We start from the raw sequence: 15,928 nt of genomic DNA, 5'->3' as shown, positions 1-15,928 counted from the left end.
TAAACATTGAGGGCGCAATAAGGTAGTGGCACACTAGTTCCAGAAAGTGATATAATACAAATTTATTCGTTAAAAAAGGTAAAACTTCATGTGACAATGAATAAATTTTTTATCCATTGTCACATGAAGTTTTACCTTTTTTAACGAATAAATTTGTATTATATCACCTTCTGGAACTAGTGTGCCACTACCTTATTGCGCCCTCAGTGTTTCTTGCTTTCACTCACAACCAATTCCCTAGGTGTTCGGGAAACACCAAAGAAACATCAGGGCAGCACCAAGGGGAGCGCAGGGTGGTTTGGCTTCAATATCTCTTTTACATGTCAATGGTAATGACCTGGGATAGGGGTAAGTATAGGCTCTGGCCTATGTATCCTGGTTTGGTACCAGCCTTCAGTGTGAAAGGGGGCATAAGAAGCTGATTGTTAGGTATGGGTATTTTTTCAGTTCTATAACTTAAGTATTTATATATTGCCCCTAAAGTATATTGTGGCATTTTAGGGTTCTAAGGTGGTCCTCCTTTGCCCTCAAACCTTTGCAGTATTTATGCCTTCAAGTGGTTCATTCTTAAGGTATTTCTAGTTTCAGGCATGTATGCCACGCAAGTTATATGGTTTAAGGATCCTTTTTTTTTTTTTTTTTATCATTGTTGCTGCAAACTAATCTTGGTTTCCTTTTTCATATCAATCAGGAAATTATACTTCAGTATCTCTGGCTGCAACCAACTAAAGGAAGAACAGTTACATACTCTGGATATTAACAAAGCAATTTCTGTATTTCTTCAGAAAAATGGAACAGCAGATTATCTTTTTTATAGCTCATACACAGGCTTTATAGGGGTAACTGATGCGACTTCCTCCAGTCTTAGGGGTGTATGGTATTCTACTTGGACAGCAGCAAATTCCTTGGATATGAGGGGCTCAGACTTCACCAGACCGTTCTATGCATGCAGTGGTGTCCTTGGCTAGAGCTCTTAATTAAAATAGATTTCTTTATTTTATCCCTGTTGCTTTATGCTTGTACTACACTAGTCCTTCATATTCCTTGAGTACATCACATTCATGTACTGTGGCTGCTGTGGAGTTAAAGGATTCCATTGACTTAATTTCATGGAACTGTTTGCATTCAGCCTACAGTAGATCTCAGTCCAAGACCAGGAGCATTAGGATAGCTAACAATGTCTAATGCTGGCCACACATCAGACCAACTTTCCTCCATCCATCCAACTAGTTGGTTGGACTGAAAATCTGGTACTGGATTGGGTACAAAGGCCAATAAGAAATTTGCTCAGAAAGTTAGGAGAATGGGAAAAAAAAGTGAAATAGTTTAACTCCAACTACAGTACATTGTCTGAGTGACAGTTGTTTTCAGATTTGGGAAACAAATGACTTAATTACAAATTACATTTACTCCTATCTAGTACCAGGTTTTTATTCCAACCAACCAACTAGTTGGATGGTTGGAGGAAAGTTGGTCTGATGTGTGGCCAGCATGTCAGCAGTCAATAGGTCGAAATACATATGGTCGACACAATCAATAGGATGAAATGGCAATGGTCTACCCATCAGAGGAGATTGTGGTAGTCCAGTTTTGTGAGGACCAGAGAGTGGATAAGGGTTTTGGTATAATCCTGTGTGAGAGAGGATCTGATCCTATGGTTCTCAAACTGTGTGCTGTGGTACCTCGAATTGGTGGTCCTGGACCAATTCAAATTAATTGATGTCAAAGTAATAGGCAAAACCAGTGCTTGTGGCTGCCAATTATAAAATTTGTGTACAAACTGAAGCAAATCCTTAACCTCGCTATTTTTATTAACAGTTTCTTACATAGCGCAGCAGATTCCAGTGCGCTTTACAATCGGAGACATTGATAAAACAATGTATTTACAGTCAAAGTTATGAGGTCCCTACTCGCAAGCTTACAATCTATACATAAATAAAAAAATGTTATATAAACACAATTCATTTAATTAAATATACAATGTAATTTCTCCATAAGGCCTAGGGCTGCTGTGGATAATATTTTGATAGTATTGTGATTCTAGAAAGTTTGGGAACCCCTGGTCTGATCTATTCATTCTGTAGAGCAGTGGTGTCAAACTCATGGCCCTCCAGCTGTTATGGAACTATACTTCCAGCATGCCCTGCCACAGATTTTATATAATGGATTGCTAAAACTGTGGCAGGGCATGCTGGGACGTGTAGTTCACAACAGCTGGAGGGCCATGAGTGTGACGCAACTGCTGTAGAGCATTTCTGCAGCCAGGAACTGATGTTGGACAATGGGGTTTTTTCTGGTCCACTCGCAAAGGCACAATCACTCTAATTGACAAAACCATATGCACTGCAGGTGGGACTGATGTAACGTGCAGAGAAGAAGACGAAACTGGAACGCCCACACATATAAAAAACAACCGCAGATAATACCAGATTATTAAACATGTTTAAAAATCTTTCAGCAATCGATTGGCCATCCTGATCAATTTTTGATCTGGATCGCCAAAAGGGGGAGCTTAGACATTAAAGATTAATTGTGACAATCCTCTCCAGATCTGAGGATTGTCACAATTGCTGATTTATGGGGCCCATAACCCCCAATGTCTGTTCCAGTTCATCACAAAGGTCCTTGATGGGTTGAGGTTCAATTTTTCCACATTGAATGCCTTAAACCTTGTGGAATAGTAAAGGGCCTTCCCCAAACGGTTGCTACAAAGTTGGAAGCATATCATTGTTCAAAATATATATGTTGAAGTTGAAGATTGCCTTTCACTAGAGATAAGTCTTGGTCCAAACCATGCCTCCTCCACCAAATTTTACAGTTGGCATAGTGCAATCAGGCACCACACATGTTCCCACTGCTCCCCAGTTCATTGCCTCCATCTGACAATAGACTAAGGCACTCATGTCCAAAGTCAGGCCCGCAGCCTCCAGCTGGAAGTGGGCAGAACATCAGATGTGGGAAGCACAGGACACTAAAGGTGGGGCCCCGGCGAGCGTGGGGCCCCACCTTTAGTGCAGCAGTGAGGAGGTGCCGGCCACCACAGTCAGATGTGGTTTGGCTTCCTACCCCTGCTGCTGCAATCGTATATCACCCTACTCCACAATCAGTGACAGCAGTGTTTGGGGAGGGGATGCAGCAAGGGGGAAGCTTACTCCCCTAACATGGAGAGTGGAGGAGGGCAGCAGCGGGAGCCCAAGCATCTCCTGTCCTTGCAGTGCCTGCTTTGCCTCTCCTTCCTCTGGCTCACACAAGGGGCTGGGAAACATACAGAGAAGGGAGGGGGCAGAGTGGGGGGCATACAGTGAAGGAGTGTCAGGGTGGGGGACATACAGTGAATGGAGGCAGTGATGGCCATTCAGAGCAGGGGCAGGCTGGGGTACATACAGTGAAGGAGGGACAGGCTTGGGGACATACAATGAATGGAGGCACTGATGGAGATTAAGAGAGGGGGGGGGGGGGGGGCAGGCTGGAGGACACAGTGAATGGGGGACATACAGTGAAGGAGGGGCAGGCTGGGGGGACATACAGTGAATTGGGGGCAGGCTGGGGAAATACAGTGAAGGAGCAGGCTGGGGGACAGAGTGATTCTGATGTGATTAATGATTCAAAGAATGTCAAGCTGAATGGTCTGCCCCCCACACATTTTTCACTTCACCAAATCTGGCCCTCATCGCAAAAAGTTTGGACACCCCTGGACTAAGGTGAGTATTCAATGTTTGTATTCTCCATGTGCAGCAAATCCTGTTTAGGATTCACTGCACATTCGTAGGGTTCAGGAGGGCTGCAGCATTCGCTGCCAGACCTCCCTGTCACCCTATTCAATACAGCAGGGGCTCGCAGCCCCTGCTGGCAAATTTTAACCCCTGCTGCAAATGCCGCAGGGGGACGCAGGCAGGGAGATGTAAGCCTCCCTGCCTGCCCCAGAATTTGTGGGGGAGGGCTCCCAGGGCATAGGCAGCAGAGGCTGCCCCCTGGGAATGCTGGCACAGGGCATGGGTAGAGAGCCGCTCCTCTGGTCCCGCACGTAACAAGCCAGGACCAGTGTGAAGTGAACATATGAATATCTAAAAATATGTTTAAAAAAATGAAATATATATTAATGTGCTTCAAGCACATGAATAAAAATAGCATGCCCTTCACAGAAAAAATATTCAGATTTTTTTTTACACCAAAAAAATCAACTTTATTTTAAAGAGCACTTTCCAGTTCCCCTTAAAAAGATGTTGAATGCAAAATGGTGAATCATGGCAAAAATCAGTGAGAAAGCAATTCGCCATCCTAGCATTGAATACACTCTTGGCGAATCCCAGTGAAAACCCCATTGAAATACACCAGTGAATTAGAGCGAGCATGAAACGGAGCTTTCGGCAAACAGTGAACATTGAACAGGGTGAATCAGATTTTCAGTGAAAAAAATTCAACGCAAGGAGTGAAAACAGCCCGATTCGCCAAAAAAAAAAACCCGGTAAATCGGGAGCATTAAATACAGTCCTAAGTGTTGAGAGGCTTGCATGCAGCTGCTTGACCATACAAACCCATTCCATTAAGCTCCCATCTCACTGTTTTTGTGCTTTGGAATTTCAGAATTCTGCTATGAAATCAGCAGAGCTTTGGGGACCGTCATACCATGCGCTTAACAGTTGTTGAAACGGCTCTGATTCTACGTAGTTTTCTGCTGTGTGGCTGAGTTGCTGTTATTAAAGGCTTCCATTTTCTACTAATGTAACTTGCAGTTGACTGAAAAGTCCAGCAGGGATGACATTCCATGAACTGTTCTATAACAGTAATGCTGGGTACACACGGTGCAATATGATTGCTAGCAATATATTGCCAGCAATCATATTGCTCAGTGTCTCCTTTTCATCAGCGATGAAAAGGAGACACTGCTACTGTCATGGGGCGGGGGGAGCAGCAGTGTCTAGTTGCTGCTATCACGTGGCGAGGGGGGGGGGGGGGAGACGGAGACCCGTCTGCTGCTGTCACGGAGAAGGAAGGGAGGGACGCGAAGGGAGGAGGTAGCAGCAGCAGAAGGGAATCCTTCTGCCGCTGATCTCCGCTGACCTCCTGCTCAGCGCCGGGGGAAGTCTCTGGTCGCAGGAGCATGCTCCTGCGACCAGCGACCATTAGAGAGTGCACACGGGAGCGCGCAGCTGGCGATTTATCGCCAGCAGCACTCCAAATCACTGGCAATATGGTCGCTCAGCGACCATATTTCCAGCGATTTCAGCCAATATCGCTCCCGTGTGTACACACCTTAACACGAAATCACTGAGCTCTTCTGAATGACCCATTTTGTATTACATATGTTTACAAATAAAAACTGCATGGCTAGGTGCTTGATTTTATGCACCTGTGGCAACAGGTCTAATTGAAACACCTGAATTCAATAATTAACAGGTGTGGCCAGATACCGTAGCGTATTTTTAAATCTGTAAATCCTTTACACAGCAAAACCAGGTTGATTTTGCCATGTAATTGCAGCTTTAATTAGAATAGGAAACTTATCAATCTCTCACTCTCTGATTCTCTCACCCTATTACATTTGGCCCTAGGAGCTGATTCAGACACACACATCAGCATCTACAGTTGTAATGTATTTGAAATTGCATAAATGCAATTCGGTTTACAGGTTTTCTCTTTTCACTGCAATAAAAATAAAGTATTTTACTTAAAGCTTTTATACAAGTGTTGTGTTAGGGATTCATAGTTTTATAATGCTAACCATAAACTTATAGATTGTAAGCTTGTGAGTAGGGCCCTCATACCTTTGATTGTCTGTAAATACCCAGTTTGTTGTGTCACTGTCTCCTATTGCAGTGGTTCCCAACCCTGGTCCTCAAGTACCCCCAACAGTGCACGTTTTCCAGGTCTCCACACACAATCACAAGTGCTATAATTATTAGCTCCACCTGTAGATCTTTGAAAATTTGTCTAAATAATGAGTGCACCTGTTTCATAAAAGTCATATTACTCCCTACCCTGATAGCAAGTGAGCTGATGACCTGCCTTCTGTCATGTATAGAGGGTGTGTACTGTATTGTCTGCTACAGTAGTTTACAGAGCAGCAAGGTTACAGCAAACCTGTTTATAGTAACGAGCAGGGAACAGCACCACACCATCCATAGATACACAGCACAGGTAAGTGTCAGGAATGAACGTAATTGCTGTGTAGTACAGTATGTCTAGTCTCCGCACAGGTATACAAGATGCTACTGAGTATTGTGTCATGATCAAGGCATGAAGTTGCTAGATAATTACTGTACATGTCTATCAAGCAGCATCCTGCTGAAAGGAATGTATGTTGAATGTACATGTGCCTGCTAAATGCTATTTGCAGATTTGTATTTCTGCATTGTGCATGCTCTGGTTCTGAAGTAGGGGTCTTGCAGAACCATACACATTTCAATCACATTTTGAACAGAATGGGCATAGAAGCTGTAATTTTCACGCAGGCAAAATGCAGTGAGGGCATGGTTAGGTGTAGATCCACATCGGAGAAAGGACTTCTAATGTCACAGGGGAGGAACAATTTCCGAAAACATGGGAACCAAATGGACCTACGCTGGACCGCATCACCCACCATGTTTTGAGTACAGTGGCTGGTTCTGCTTTGCTCGACACCTGGTTACTAAAGGCAAAAGGTGGTCACATGAATAGTGACAGTGGGCGAGATGTATCAAAATGAAAATGCAGTAAAACCCCCATTTTACCACATTTTCATATGTACTATTACCTGGCTGCACTGATTTCGGCATCGCGGTGCGGTAACGGAGACCCCCCGTGATACCTGTCCTGTCTCTGTCTCCTCCCTGCCGCCTCCTGCTGCCTTCACACCGGGGACAGCTAAGCAGGCTGTCCACGGCGCCTCCTCCTCCTCCCCCCTGCAGCCGGAAGGACGTCCGGCTGTGGTGCTAGGGAGAGGAATGGCTTAACTTCCGGGGTCCAGAAGGACCTGCAAGAAGGTAACCAGGAGGGAGTGGGAGAGGGGGCTGCGGCGGGCGGAGAAAAGAAGTCCATAGGCTCCTATAGGGTATCGCCACCCGAAGGGTGGCAATACCCTGGCCGGTGAAATCGGTGTGGCCGGGTAATAGTACATATGAAAATGCAGTAAAACAGGGGTTTTACCACATTTTCATTTTGATACATCTCGCCCTGGGTGTGAAACATTCTTTCTCCAACTTGGATCTAGCAACTACCGTGAGTGCAACTGTATAGCACTGATAGCAAACTAAAGCTGTGTACACACAGTGCAATATCATTGGCAATATGGTCGCAGAGCAACCATATTGCCAGTGATTTGTTTGTGTTGTGGCGATAAATCGCCAGGTGCGTGCTCCTGTGTTCAGCCCCCTAATGGTCGCAAGAGCATGCTCCTCCGACCAGCTGTTTCCCCCTGCGGCTCCCTCGGCAGAGTCTCCTTTTCATCAACGACCATCTCTGGTCCCTGATGAAAACGGGACACTGAGCAATATATTGCACCGTGTGTACACAGCTTAAGATACATATTGGAATCACAGGAAGTATACATTTTTCCTGCGCACACAGTTATGAAGCAACATATAGCCATTTAGTGTTTTTGCTGTAAAACTCTGTTGGAATTGTAACATTGACATAGGATGGTTTATTAATAGTTCTGCAGAAAGGAAGGTACTCTTTACCTAGCACGGCGCCCACGATGTCCATCGCGGTCATCGGGTGTAAAAAAATCGCGGGCATCGCGTCCATCGTGTGCACTAAAGTAACGGGTGCGACGCGACCGACGCGATGCCCGCGATTTCCCATAGGGATCAATGTTAAATTTTTCAATGGACCCGATTTTTCAGTTCAATGCCTCAATGCCCGCGATTTTGCCATAGGAAACAATGTTAAATGGGCCACAGAGCCCAAATAGGCACCCTTAGCAGTGAAATGTCCCCAACAATTGTTAACGACACACCACGATCCACGCGAACCCGTACGCGTCCTCCGACCTTTTCATACCCCCACTATCCACGTCGGCGTGGAGTTGAGAATAGAATAGTGTGGCGAGCGCAGCGAGCCACCGAGCCACCGAGCCCGAAGCGTGGCGAGCCCTGCGAGGGGACGCGGATACCTTCACAGGTAAGCGCGGCCCTACGCGTGCTTCACAGGTATCCGCGTCCGCTCGCCACGCTTCGGGCTCGGTGGCTCGCTGTGCTCGCCACACTATTCTATTCTCAACTCCACGCCGACGTGGATAGTGGGGGTATGAAAAGGTCGGAGGACGCGTACCGCCGCCCCTCGCCACGCTTCGGGTTCGCGTGGATCGTGGGGTGTCCTTAACAATTGTGGGGGACATTTCACTGCTAAGGGTGCCTATTTGGGCTCTGTGGCCCATTTAACATTGTTTCCTATGCCAAAATCGCGGGCATTGAAGTGAAAAATCGGGTCCATTGAAAAATTTAACATTGATCCCTATGGGAAATCGCGGGCATCGCGTCGGTCGCGTCGCACCCGTTACTTTAGTGCATACGATGGACGCGATGCCCGCGATGGGCGCCGTCCTAGGTAAAGAGTACCGAAAGGAATACACATCTTTGTTTGTGCTCCTTACAGCAGAATGAAATATATATATATATTGTGTATATATATATATTGTGCCCTTTCATGCTGGAATATGTGTTGCTGGAATGCAGTACTCAGTATCAGAGCATAAGGAAAGATGCAATTGTTTTTTTACTGACAGGTCATTTCAAAATGGCTTCCAGACCTGGCTGGATGGAGGGGACTGATGATCCTGCAATAGCAGTTATTGCATCTAATAACGTATCCAAAATAGCCCGGAGAGCCAACCAGATCACAGAGGAAGTCACTAGGATAAAGCAGCGGGTGGATAGGGTGAGATTTTAAACAATGAATAATGCAGGAACATGGTAAGATCACATAGTATAGAGCAAGGTATGAGGAGAGATTTCACTAAACAGCTGTTGGTATGGACCAGTTCTCCGATGATACAGTGACCCCCCGTGTGCTGGGTATTGCTAAATAAACATTTGGATAAATCAAGGTAAAGTTCCACATTTTTAATCAATGTTGGTTCATTGATATTGTGATCTAGTTATGCATGTGTGATGTGTTGCTTATTAAACCCTTTGAGTGCCAATGTTGCTGAGAGCGATCCTCAAAATATCCGCTACAAATACCAGCAATCGCGATTTAATTGAATTTATACTAAAAGAACAGTCGCTGTGAGTGACGCTGACATGTTTAGTGGATCTCTCGACAACGTTTGCTCTCAAAGGGTTAAGAAAAGTTATTTAGACCAGACTCCTAAAGTGAGAGAAAACCTTCTAGTTGATTAGGGCAGTGGTTTCCAAATGCGTTCCTTAAGACACCCCAACAGGGCACTTCATTAGTACCTCAGTTTAATTATACGATTTGCGCACTAGCAGGGATATCTATAAAACTTGGGCTATTAGGGGGTGTCTTGAGGACTATGTTTGGGAACCACTGAATTAGGGACTGATTCAGAGATGGTTGATAAAAGCAATGAAATTGGTTTATTGTCCAGTGAAATGTACACCAGCAGAGTTTCATGATCATATTCCTATTATGTCCATGTCTGAATTCCTATTATGTTCATGTCCCTTAAGTTGGATCTAGTTGCTTTCCCTCCAAATTGAGGCAGTTCAAGTCTAGAACAGCAACTTGCAGTCTTATGGGGCCTACAAACATAGAGATTTATCTGAGCGATGGTAGATCACTCAGATCGCTCAGCAAGATCGCTCAGCAGACAGCGTTGTATCAGCTATATGTGCTGAGAGATCTGTCAGGGACGGTATTCTCCCTGACCGGTGATCCAACTAGATTTATCCAGCATGCTGGATCTTCATTGCCGGGCAATAGCGACGTGCAGGGCTGCACAGGACCATGCATCGCTATCGCTGTATAGCACCTACACACGGAGTGATGTAGAGGCATTTTCTAAGTGATCTAGTCAGATCGCTTAGACAATGCCCTGAAATCGTCCCATGTGTAGGTCCCATTACTCCATTCTCTGCAGAGTTAAGAGACATATAGACATATATATATAAAAAAAATTCAGATACAAATGTTAATGGTTGTTGTTCAACACATTTGAAGAGAAATATAATCAGTGTTTTCCTATCAGATGATTCAGACTTTTGAACGAACACACAACAGTGTCTTGAGCAGCAGACAAAGTCCCGACATGGAGATATTGGAAGATATGGTGAGCAGTAGACAGTAGAAATACAAATAACAATACTAGCTACATATGTACCCTGCCTGATTACTAGCCACGTATGAAACCTGCCTGATTACTAGCCAAATATGTAACCAACCTGATTACTGGTCACATATGCAACTTGCCTGATAAGTCTAAAAGTGCGTACACACGTACAGATTTTTCTGTCTGATCTATCTGGTGGGAACAAAAACCTGGAAATGTATGGGAACAAAGATTGTTCCCAAATGCTTGAAAACAGACAGAGATCAGTCAGACAAATTGTTTAAATCATTCTGATATAACAAATTTATCAAAGCATTTGGGTTCAAATTTTTGATTGTCATATGCATACCTCCCAACTGTCCCGATTTTAGCGGGACAGTCCCGATTATCAGGGCCTGTCCCGCTGTCCCACCCGCGGGCGGCAGTGTCCCGCGGTGTGGGGAGGCTGTTGGGAGTCCCCCCTGTCAGCTGCTAAGCAGCGGGGAATAAACGCTGTGCGCATGCGCACAGCGTCTATTCCCGCAGCCAGGGGGCTGGGGGCATGGCTAGAGGCTCACAGAGCCTCTGGGTCATGCCCCCATAGCGGCAAAATGGGGGCGTGGCCTCACGGGAGAGCCACGAGTATAGGCCACGCCCCCGAATTAGGCCACGCCCCCAAAGTTGGGAGGTATGCATATGCTCCCATACATTTCCAGGTTTTTGTTCCCACCAGATAGATCAGACATAAAAATCTGTATGTATGTACATATGCACCTAGAAGGTGCATACACACGGGCAATATGATCGCTGGCAATATATTGCTAGCAATATATTGCTCAGCAATCATATTGCCCCGTGTCCCGTTTTCATCTGCGACCAGAGATGGTCGCAGATGAAAATTTAAACACTGCTGGGTGAAGAGGCAGGGGATGTCCTCCGACCAGCGACCATTCAGGGGCTGAAAACGGGAGCGTGCACCCGGCGATTTATCGCTGGTGCACACTCCAATCACTGGCAATATGGTCGCTATTCCCAGCGATTTCAGCCCCTATCGCCCCCGTGTGTACACAGCATAAAACTACTAACATTTAGCATTACCCCAGTATGTATGTGTGTAATATTTATATACATAAATACATACATACATACATACATACATCTAGTTTGCCTACCTGACCCTTTCCGTCAGGGAGAAAATGCTCTGTTCCTGGACTTCCCTGGTAATGTATGATTGCCATCACCTGTGAGGAGCTAGGACCGGTAATTGATAAGAAAGGCATCTCACCACAGGTCATGTCAATCAAACATTACCAGGGAAGTCCAGGAACAGAGCATTTTCTCCCTGAAGGAGAGGGTCAGGTAAGGCAACCTGACATACATACACATGCATGTATTATGGATAAAAACATATACAAAAGCATTGTTTCACACACAAGAAGAGAAAAAGCAGCACTCAAGGTTTAAACCCTCAATTTAATGCTACATTAAAATGGGTTCCAATGTTTAAATAGACAATTTCTAGATAGACAGTCAATATCATACCTCCCAACATGACCCATCTAGGAGGGACTCAATGCTCTGCTCCTGGACTTCCCTCTTAATTGATGATTACCATCCCCTGTTTTAAACAGGTTCATTGATAGGAAAGGTGTTTTAACACACAGGTGATGGCAATCATCCCTATAGATTGTAAGCTTGCGAGCAGGGCCCTCCTACATTTTGACTGTCTGTAAATACCCTGTTTTGTTGTATCACTGTCCCCTTTGTAAAGCGCAACGGAATATGCTGCGCTATATAAGAAACTGTTAATAAATAAATAAATAAATATTGGGCCAGATTCTCTAATACCCCTTTCACATTGCACTTTTAAAACAGTATATTGCCGTTTTTTTCCCATTTTAAAACGTTTAAGGCTGCAATGTGAAAGTGCCAAAGTTGATTTACCGGTTAAAGATAACCGGTATTTCAACACGGTTAAAAAGCAGAGTCCTACACGTTTTAAAGCCGTTTTTTAGGCAGTGTGAACAGCTCTATTTCAATGGCTTGAAACGTGTCCCTTGGGGGTTAAACGGGTTGAATTTTGAATGGTATTAAATGATTTTTAAAACGGTTTTCACCTGCAATGTGAAAGGTCTCAAGGCTCAGACCCGTTTTAAAGTCCCATTTAAGAATACCGTGTCATTACCCATTTCTGCAATGTGAAAGCAGTATAAACTTCAAAAGTGATAAAATGGAGAGTGATAAACAGCCAGCCAATCAGCTCCTACCTGCCATCTCACAGACTGTGTTTAAAAAGTGTCATGCAGGAGCTGATTGGCTGGCTGTTTATCACTCTCTATTTTATCACTTTTGAAGTTTAGAGAATCTGGTCCATTAAGAGGAAAGTCCAGAAATAGAGCATTGGAGAGGGTCATGTTGGGAGGTATGCAATATGTTGACCCCACATGGCTGAAATGCATTATGTCAACATGTTCAAAAGGTCAACTGGGTTAAAAGGTAGACAGTGCTTAATGTTGACAGTCAAAACGTTGACATATCAATGGTTGACACATTTTTTGTGGTTTTTCACTTTTTTTTTCCATTTTTACTTGATACCCCATCCACACAGACTGTAATTGGGAATTGTAACCTAAAGTGTGGCGAGCAGAGCAAGGGTATATGTCTGCAACAAGTGTGGCCACATATAATGAAACATGGAAAATGTTTGTCAACCTCTTTAGCATTGACCATTTTCATGTCAACCTTTTGTACCCATCAACCCTTTTTACTGAATTTATATTCCATATTGACCTTTAGATGTATATTTCCCTATATGCATACTCTTTAAACAATGTTAATGGCCTCAAAGCTGTTGACTGTGAGTTGTTCGTTACATTACAACAATGGAAAAATTGGTGGAACTAATCCAAAAGTTAAGATGAAAGCCGCACTTGTCATCCAACCCATGTCATGTGATCAGTTGCAGAATATGTAAACAGTTGTTTCAAATGGAATGGCTACACTTGTATTTGTCTATTAGAGGTTGTGTTACCATCTGACAGTTACAACATGCTGCAATGTGGGTTGTGTTACTTTTGTAAAATGCAAAAAATTCTTCCAATATACAGAAATTGTAGTTGAATTGTGAAACAGAGATCATAACTGAGTACAACACATTACCGCAAATACACATTGAAGAGATCATTTTCCCATATAAGTTTACTTGATGCCTGTTGGAAAACAGATGAGAGGTACATAATTGTTATCTGGCTGCATCTTGTATACAGGATGAGCTGGAGAATGTGCTGTATGACCAGGATCAGAAAAGGAGATACCAGCAGAAGCTTACTGTCTTCATTGTGGGATATCAGGAGACCTGCGGGCAAAGGAGACATCTACTGACACAACTACAAGAGGTCTGTTGGCATAGGCATGCGCAGGGGGGGGGGTGCCTGGTGTGCCCAGACACACCCTAATGTCACCCCCCTCTTCTCTGTCAGGGTTGCATTACTTGCCAGCAGCCACTTTGTGGCTGTGGTGAGGGGGAATTGCAGCTACTGCTTACTACTGTGTGAGTGGTGTGGGGCAGGTGAGAGGTGGTAGAGCTGGGGTGTTGGATCCTGGCTGTGTATGTAGAGTAAAGCTGTGTACACACAGGGGCGATAGGCAGGGCCGGTGCAAGGCACCAGAGCGCCCCAGGCAAGTCGGGGTGGGGGCGCCCCGGTGTCTGCCACCCGGGTACCTGTCCTGCGGCGCTGTAAAGCTGGCAGCGGGCGGGGGGGGTCCCTGCAGTCAATAAGAAATAACGAGCGCTATCCGCCGGGCTATGCGGAAGCGCTTCTGTTTTGGAAACACTGGCCGCATGGCGCACGCTGATTGGCTGAATCTCAGCCAATCAGCGTGCGGCCAGTGTTTCCAAAACAGAAGCGCTTCCGCATAGCCCGGCGGATAGCGCTCATTATTTCTTATTGACTGCAGGGACCCCCCGCTGCCGCCGCCAGCTTTTACACACATATACGCCGCAGGACAGGCACCCGGGCGGCAAAGGGGGGTGAAATACCGCCCTCCAGTGGCCGGCGCCCTAGGCAAATGCCTAGATTTGCCTAGTGGTGGCGCCGGCCTTGGCGATAGGGGCTATAATCGCTGGGAATATGGTCGCAGGCGACCATATTGCCAGTGATGGAAGTGTGCCCCGGCGATTATTCAGCCCCATTTTCAGCCCCATTGTAATCGCTGGTCGCAGGAGCTTGCTCCTGCGACCAGCTAATTACCTCTGCTGCTCCCCCGGCAGAGGTTCCCTTTCATCAGTGACCGTCTCTGGTCGCTGATGAAAAGGAGACACTGAGCAATATATTGCTGAGCAATATATCTCCCCCGTGTGTACGGGGCTTAAGGGAAAGGGTGTCAGATGCTGTGTACTTGGGAGTGTGGGGACTCTCTCTGGCCGCAGCTATACTGACAGGTGGTATCTCTCTGACTTCTGTTATGTATGTTATGAGGTTGAGCTTTATATCATACATGCCTTTTGTATTTGCATATGTTTGCATATGAGTCTCAAAAGCAAATTAAATTGGATTTGATTGTCATTGTATTACTCTTGTGAATATTCAGATAAGATAAATTAGTTAACAATTGCATGTATACATGTCGAATTACATCTGCATGCACAGCTGAGCATATCTGCACAACCATTCTTTTTCTCTGTGTCCCTTCCCAATATATATCCTCCCCAAATAGTCCTGTTCATCTTTTACTTGTGAGATAATGTCCTCATAATACAAATGTTTTTTAAGGCACTTCCTATTATCAAATTAGTTAGCATAATTACCAGGGCTGCCTCATTTAGCAGGGTAGTCAGTGGAACAGTGGTGGGCTTATCGGTATCTCATAGTCCAGCCCATATTACAGCAGGACCTCTGCGTATACAGCCAACAACTTTTCAGCATTAGCTGGGTTGTGCTGTTAACATTGCATCATTCCAAACCTGGAAACTATCAGGTTCGCAGTTGCATCACAATGGGGTTGTGGGCAGCGGTCCGGTGTCACCCTCCGAGGGTTGACAGGAGCCTGGCACTGCACTGTAACATTATGTGCAGCAACTGGCTCCTGTCACACTGCAGAAGCCAACGTTGCCAGCAAGCAGTCTCCGGGGACGGGATGCGGTCATCTATTAGAATGAACTTAGGTCTACAGTCATTAGGTCGACCCCACTAGGTCGACTGGCAGGAAGGTCGACCTGACTTAAGGTCGACATGGGCCAAGGTCGACATGACTTAAGGTCGAATTTGCATAAAGGTCGACATGAGGAAGGTCGACTGGTCATAAGGTCGACATGGGTTTTTCACTGTTTTTTGAGCCGACATGTGCCGACAGACGGTATTTCATGCCCTACCATCCACTAGGGCGTGGTGGGAGAATAAAATAGTGTGCCGAGCGCAGCGAGGCACCGTGCCTGAAGCATTGCGAGCGAAGCGAGCGATGCGAGGGTCCGATTCTCATTGCCAACTGTGTCCATGTCGACTGTGTCGACATTCGGATAAAAAAACAGTGAAAAACCCATGTCGACCTTATGACCAGTCGACCTTCCTCATGTCGACCTTTATGCAAGTTCGACCTTAAGTCATGTCTACCTTGGCCCATGTCGACCTTAACTCAGGTCGACCTTCCTGCCAGTCGACCTAGTGGGGTCGACCTAATGACTGTAGACCTAAATGCAGTCTGACGAATGATCCCATTCCCTGGGGACAGCCTGCACCTTCC

General features: G+C 45.4%; 2 protein-coding genes across 3 annotated transcripts in view; both read left to right on the top strand.

The window, feature by feature from the left end:
- RPS17 (ribosomal protein S17) overlaps positions 1–1,000 on the top strand; it is an 11,721-nt gene extending 10,721 nt beyond the window's left edge. The window contains exon 6 of the mRNA XM_083183702.1: positions 692–1,000. The gene's annotated coding sequence lies outside the window, so the exon portion shown is untranslated. The remainder of the gene's footprint in view (positions 1–691) is intronic.
- Positions 1,001–8,599: 7,599 nt separating this feature from the next.
- Positions 8,600–15,928, top strand: part of LOC146074951 (uncharacterized) — a 40,103-nt gene continuing 32,774 nt past the window's right edge. For both annotated transcript variants that reach the window (XM_083183697.1, XM_083183696.1), the window contains exons 1-3: positions 8,600–8,856; positions 10,130–10,210; positions 13,456–13,584. In XM_083183697.1, coding sequence (XP_083039823.1) covers positions 8,626–8,856; positions 10,130–10,210; positions 13,456–13,584 — 441 coding nt within the window. In that variant the 5' untranslated portion in view covers positions 8,600–8,625. The remainder of the gene's footprint in view (positions 8,857–10,129; positions 10,211–13,455; positions 13,585–15,928) is intronic.

The sequence above is a fragment of the Crinia signifera genome, chromosome 4, assembly GCF_055691185.1.
Source record: "Crinia signifera chromosome 4, ASM5569118v1, whole genome shotgun sequence".
In the NCBI taxonomy this organism is placed as follows: domain Eukaryota; kingdom Metazoa; phylum Chordata; class Amphibia; order Anura; family Myobatrachidae; genus Crinia; species Crinia signifera.
Note: the sequence above shows the minus strand (reverse complement) of the source record. Positions and strands in the feature narration are given on the sequence as shown.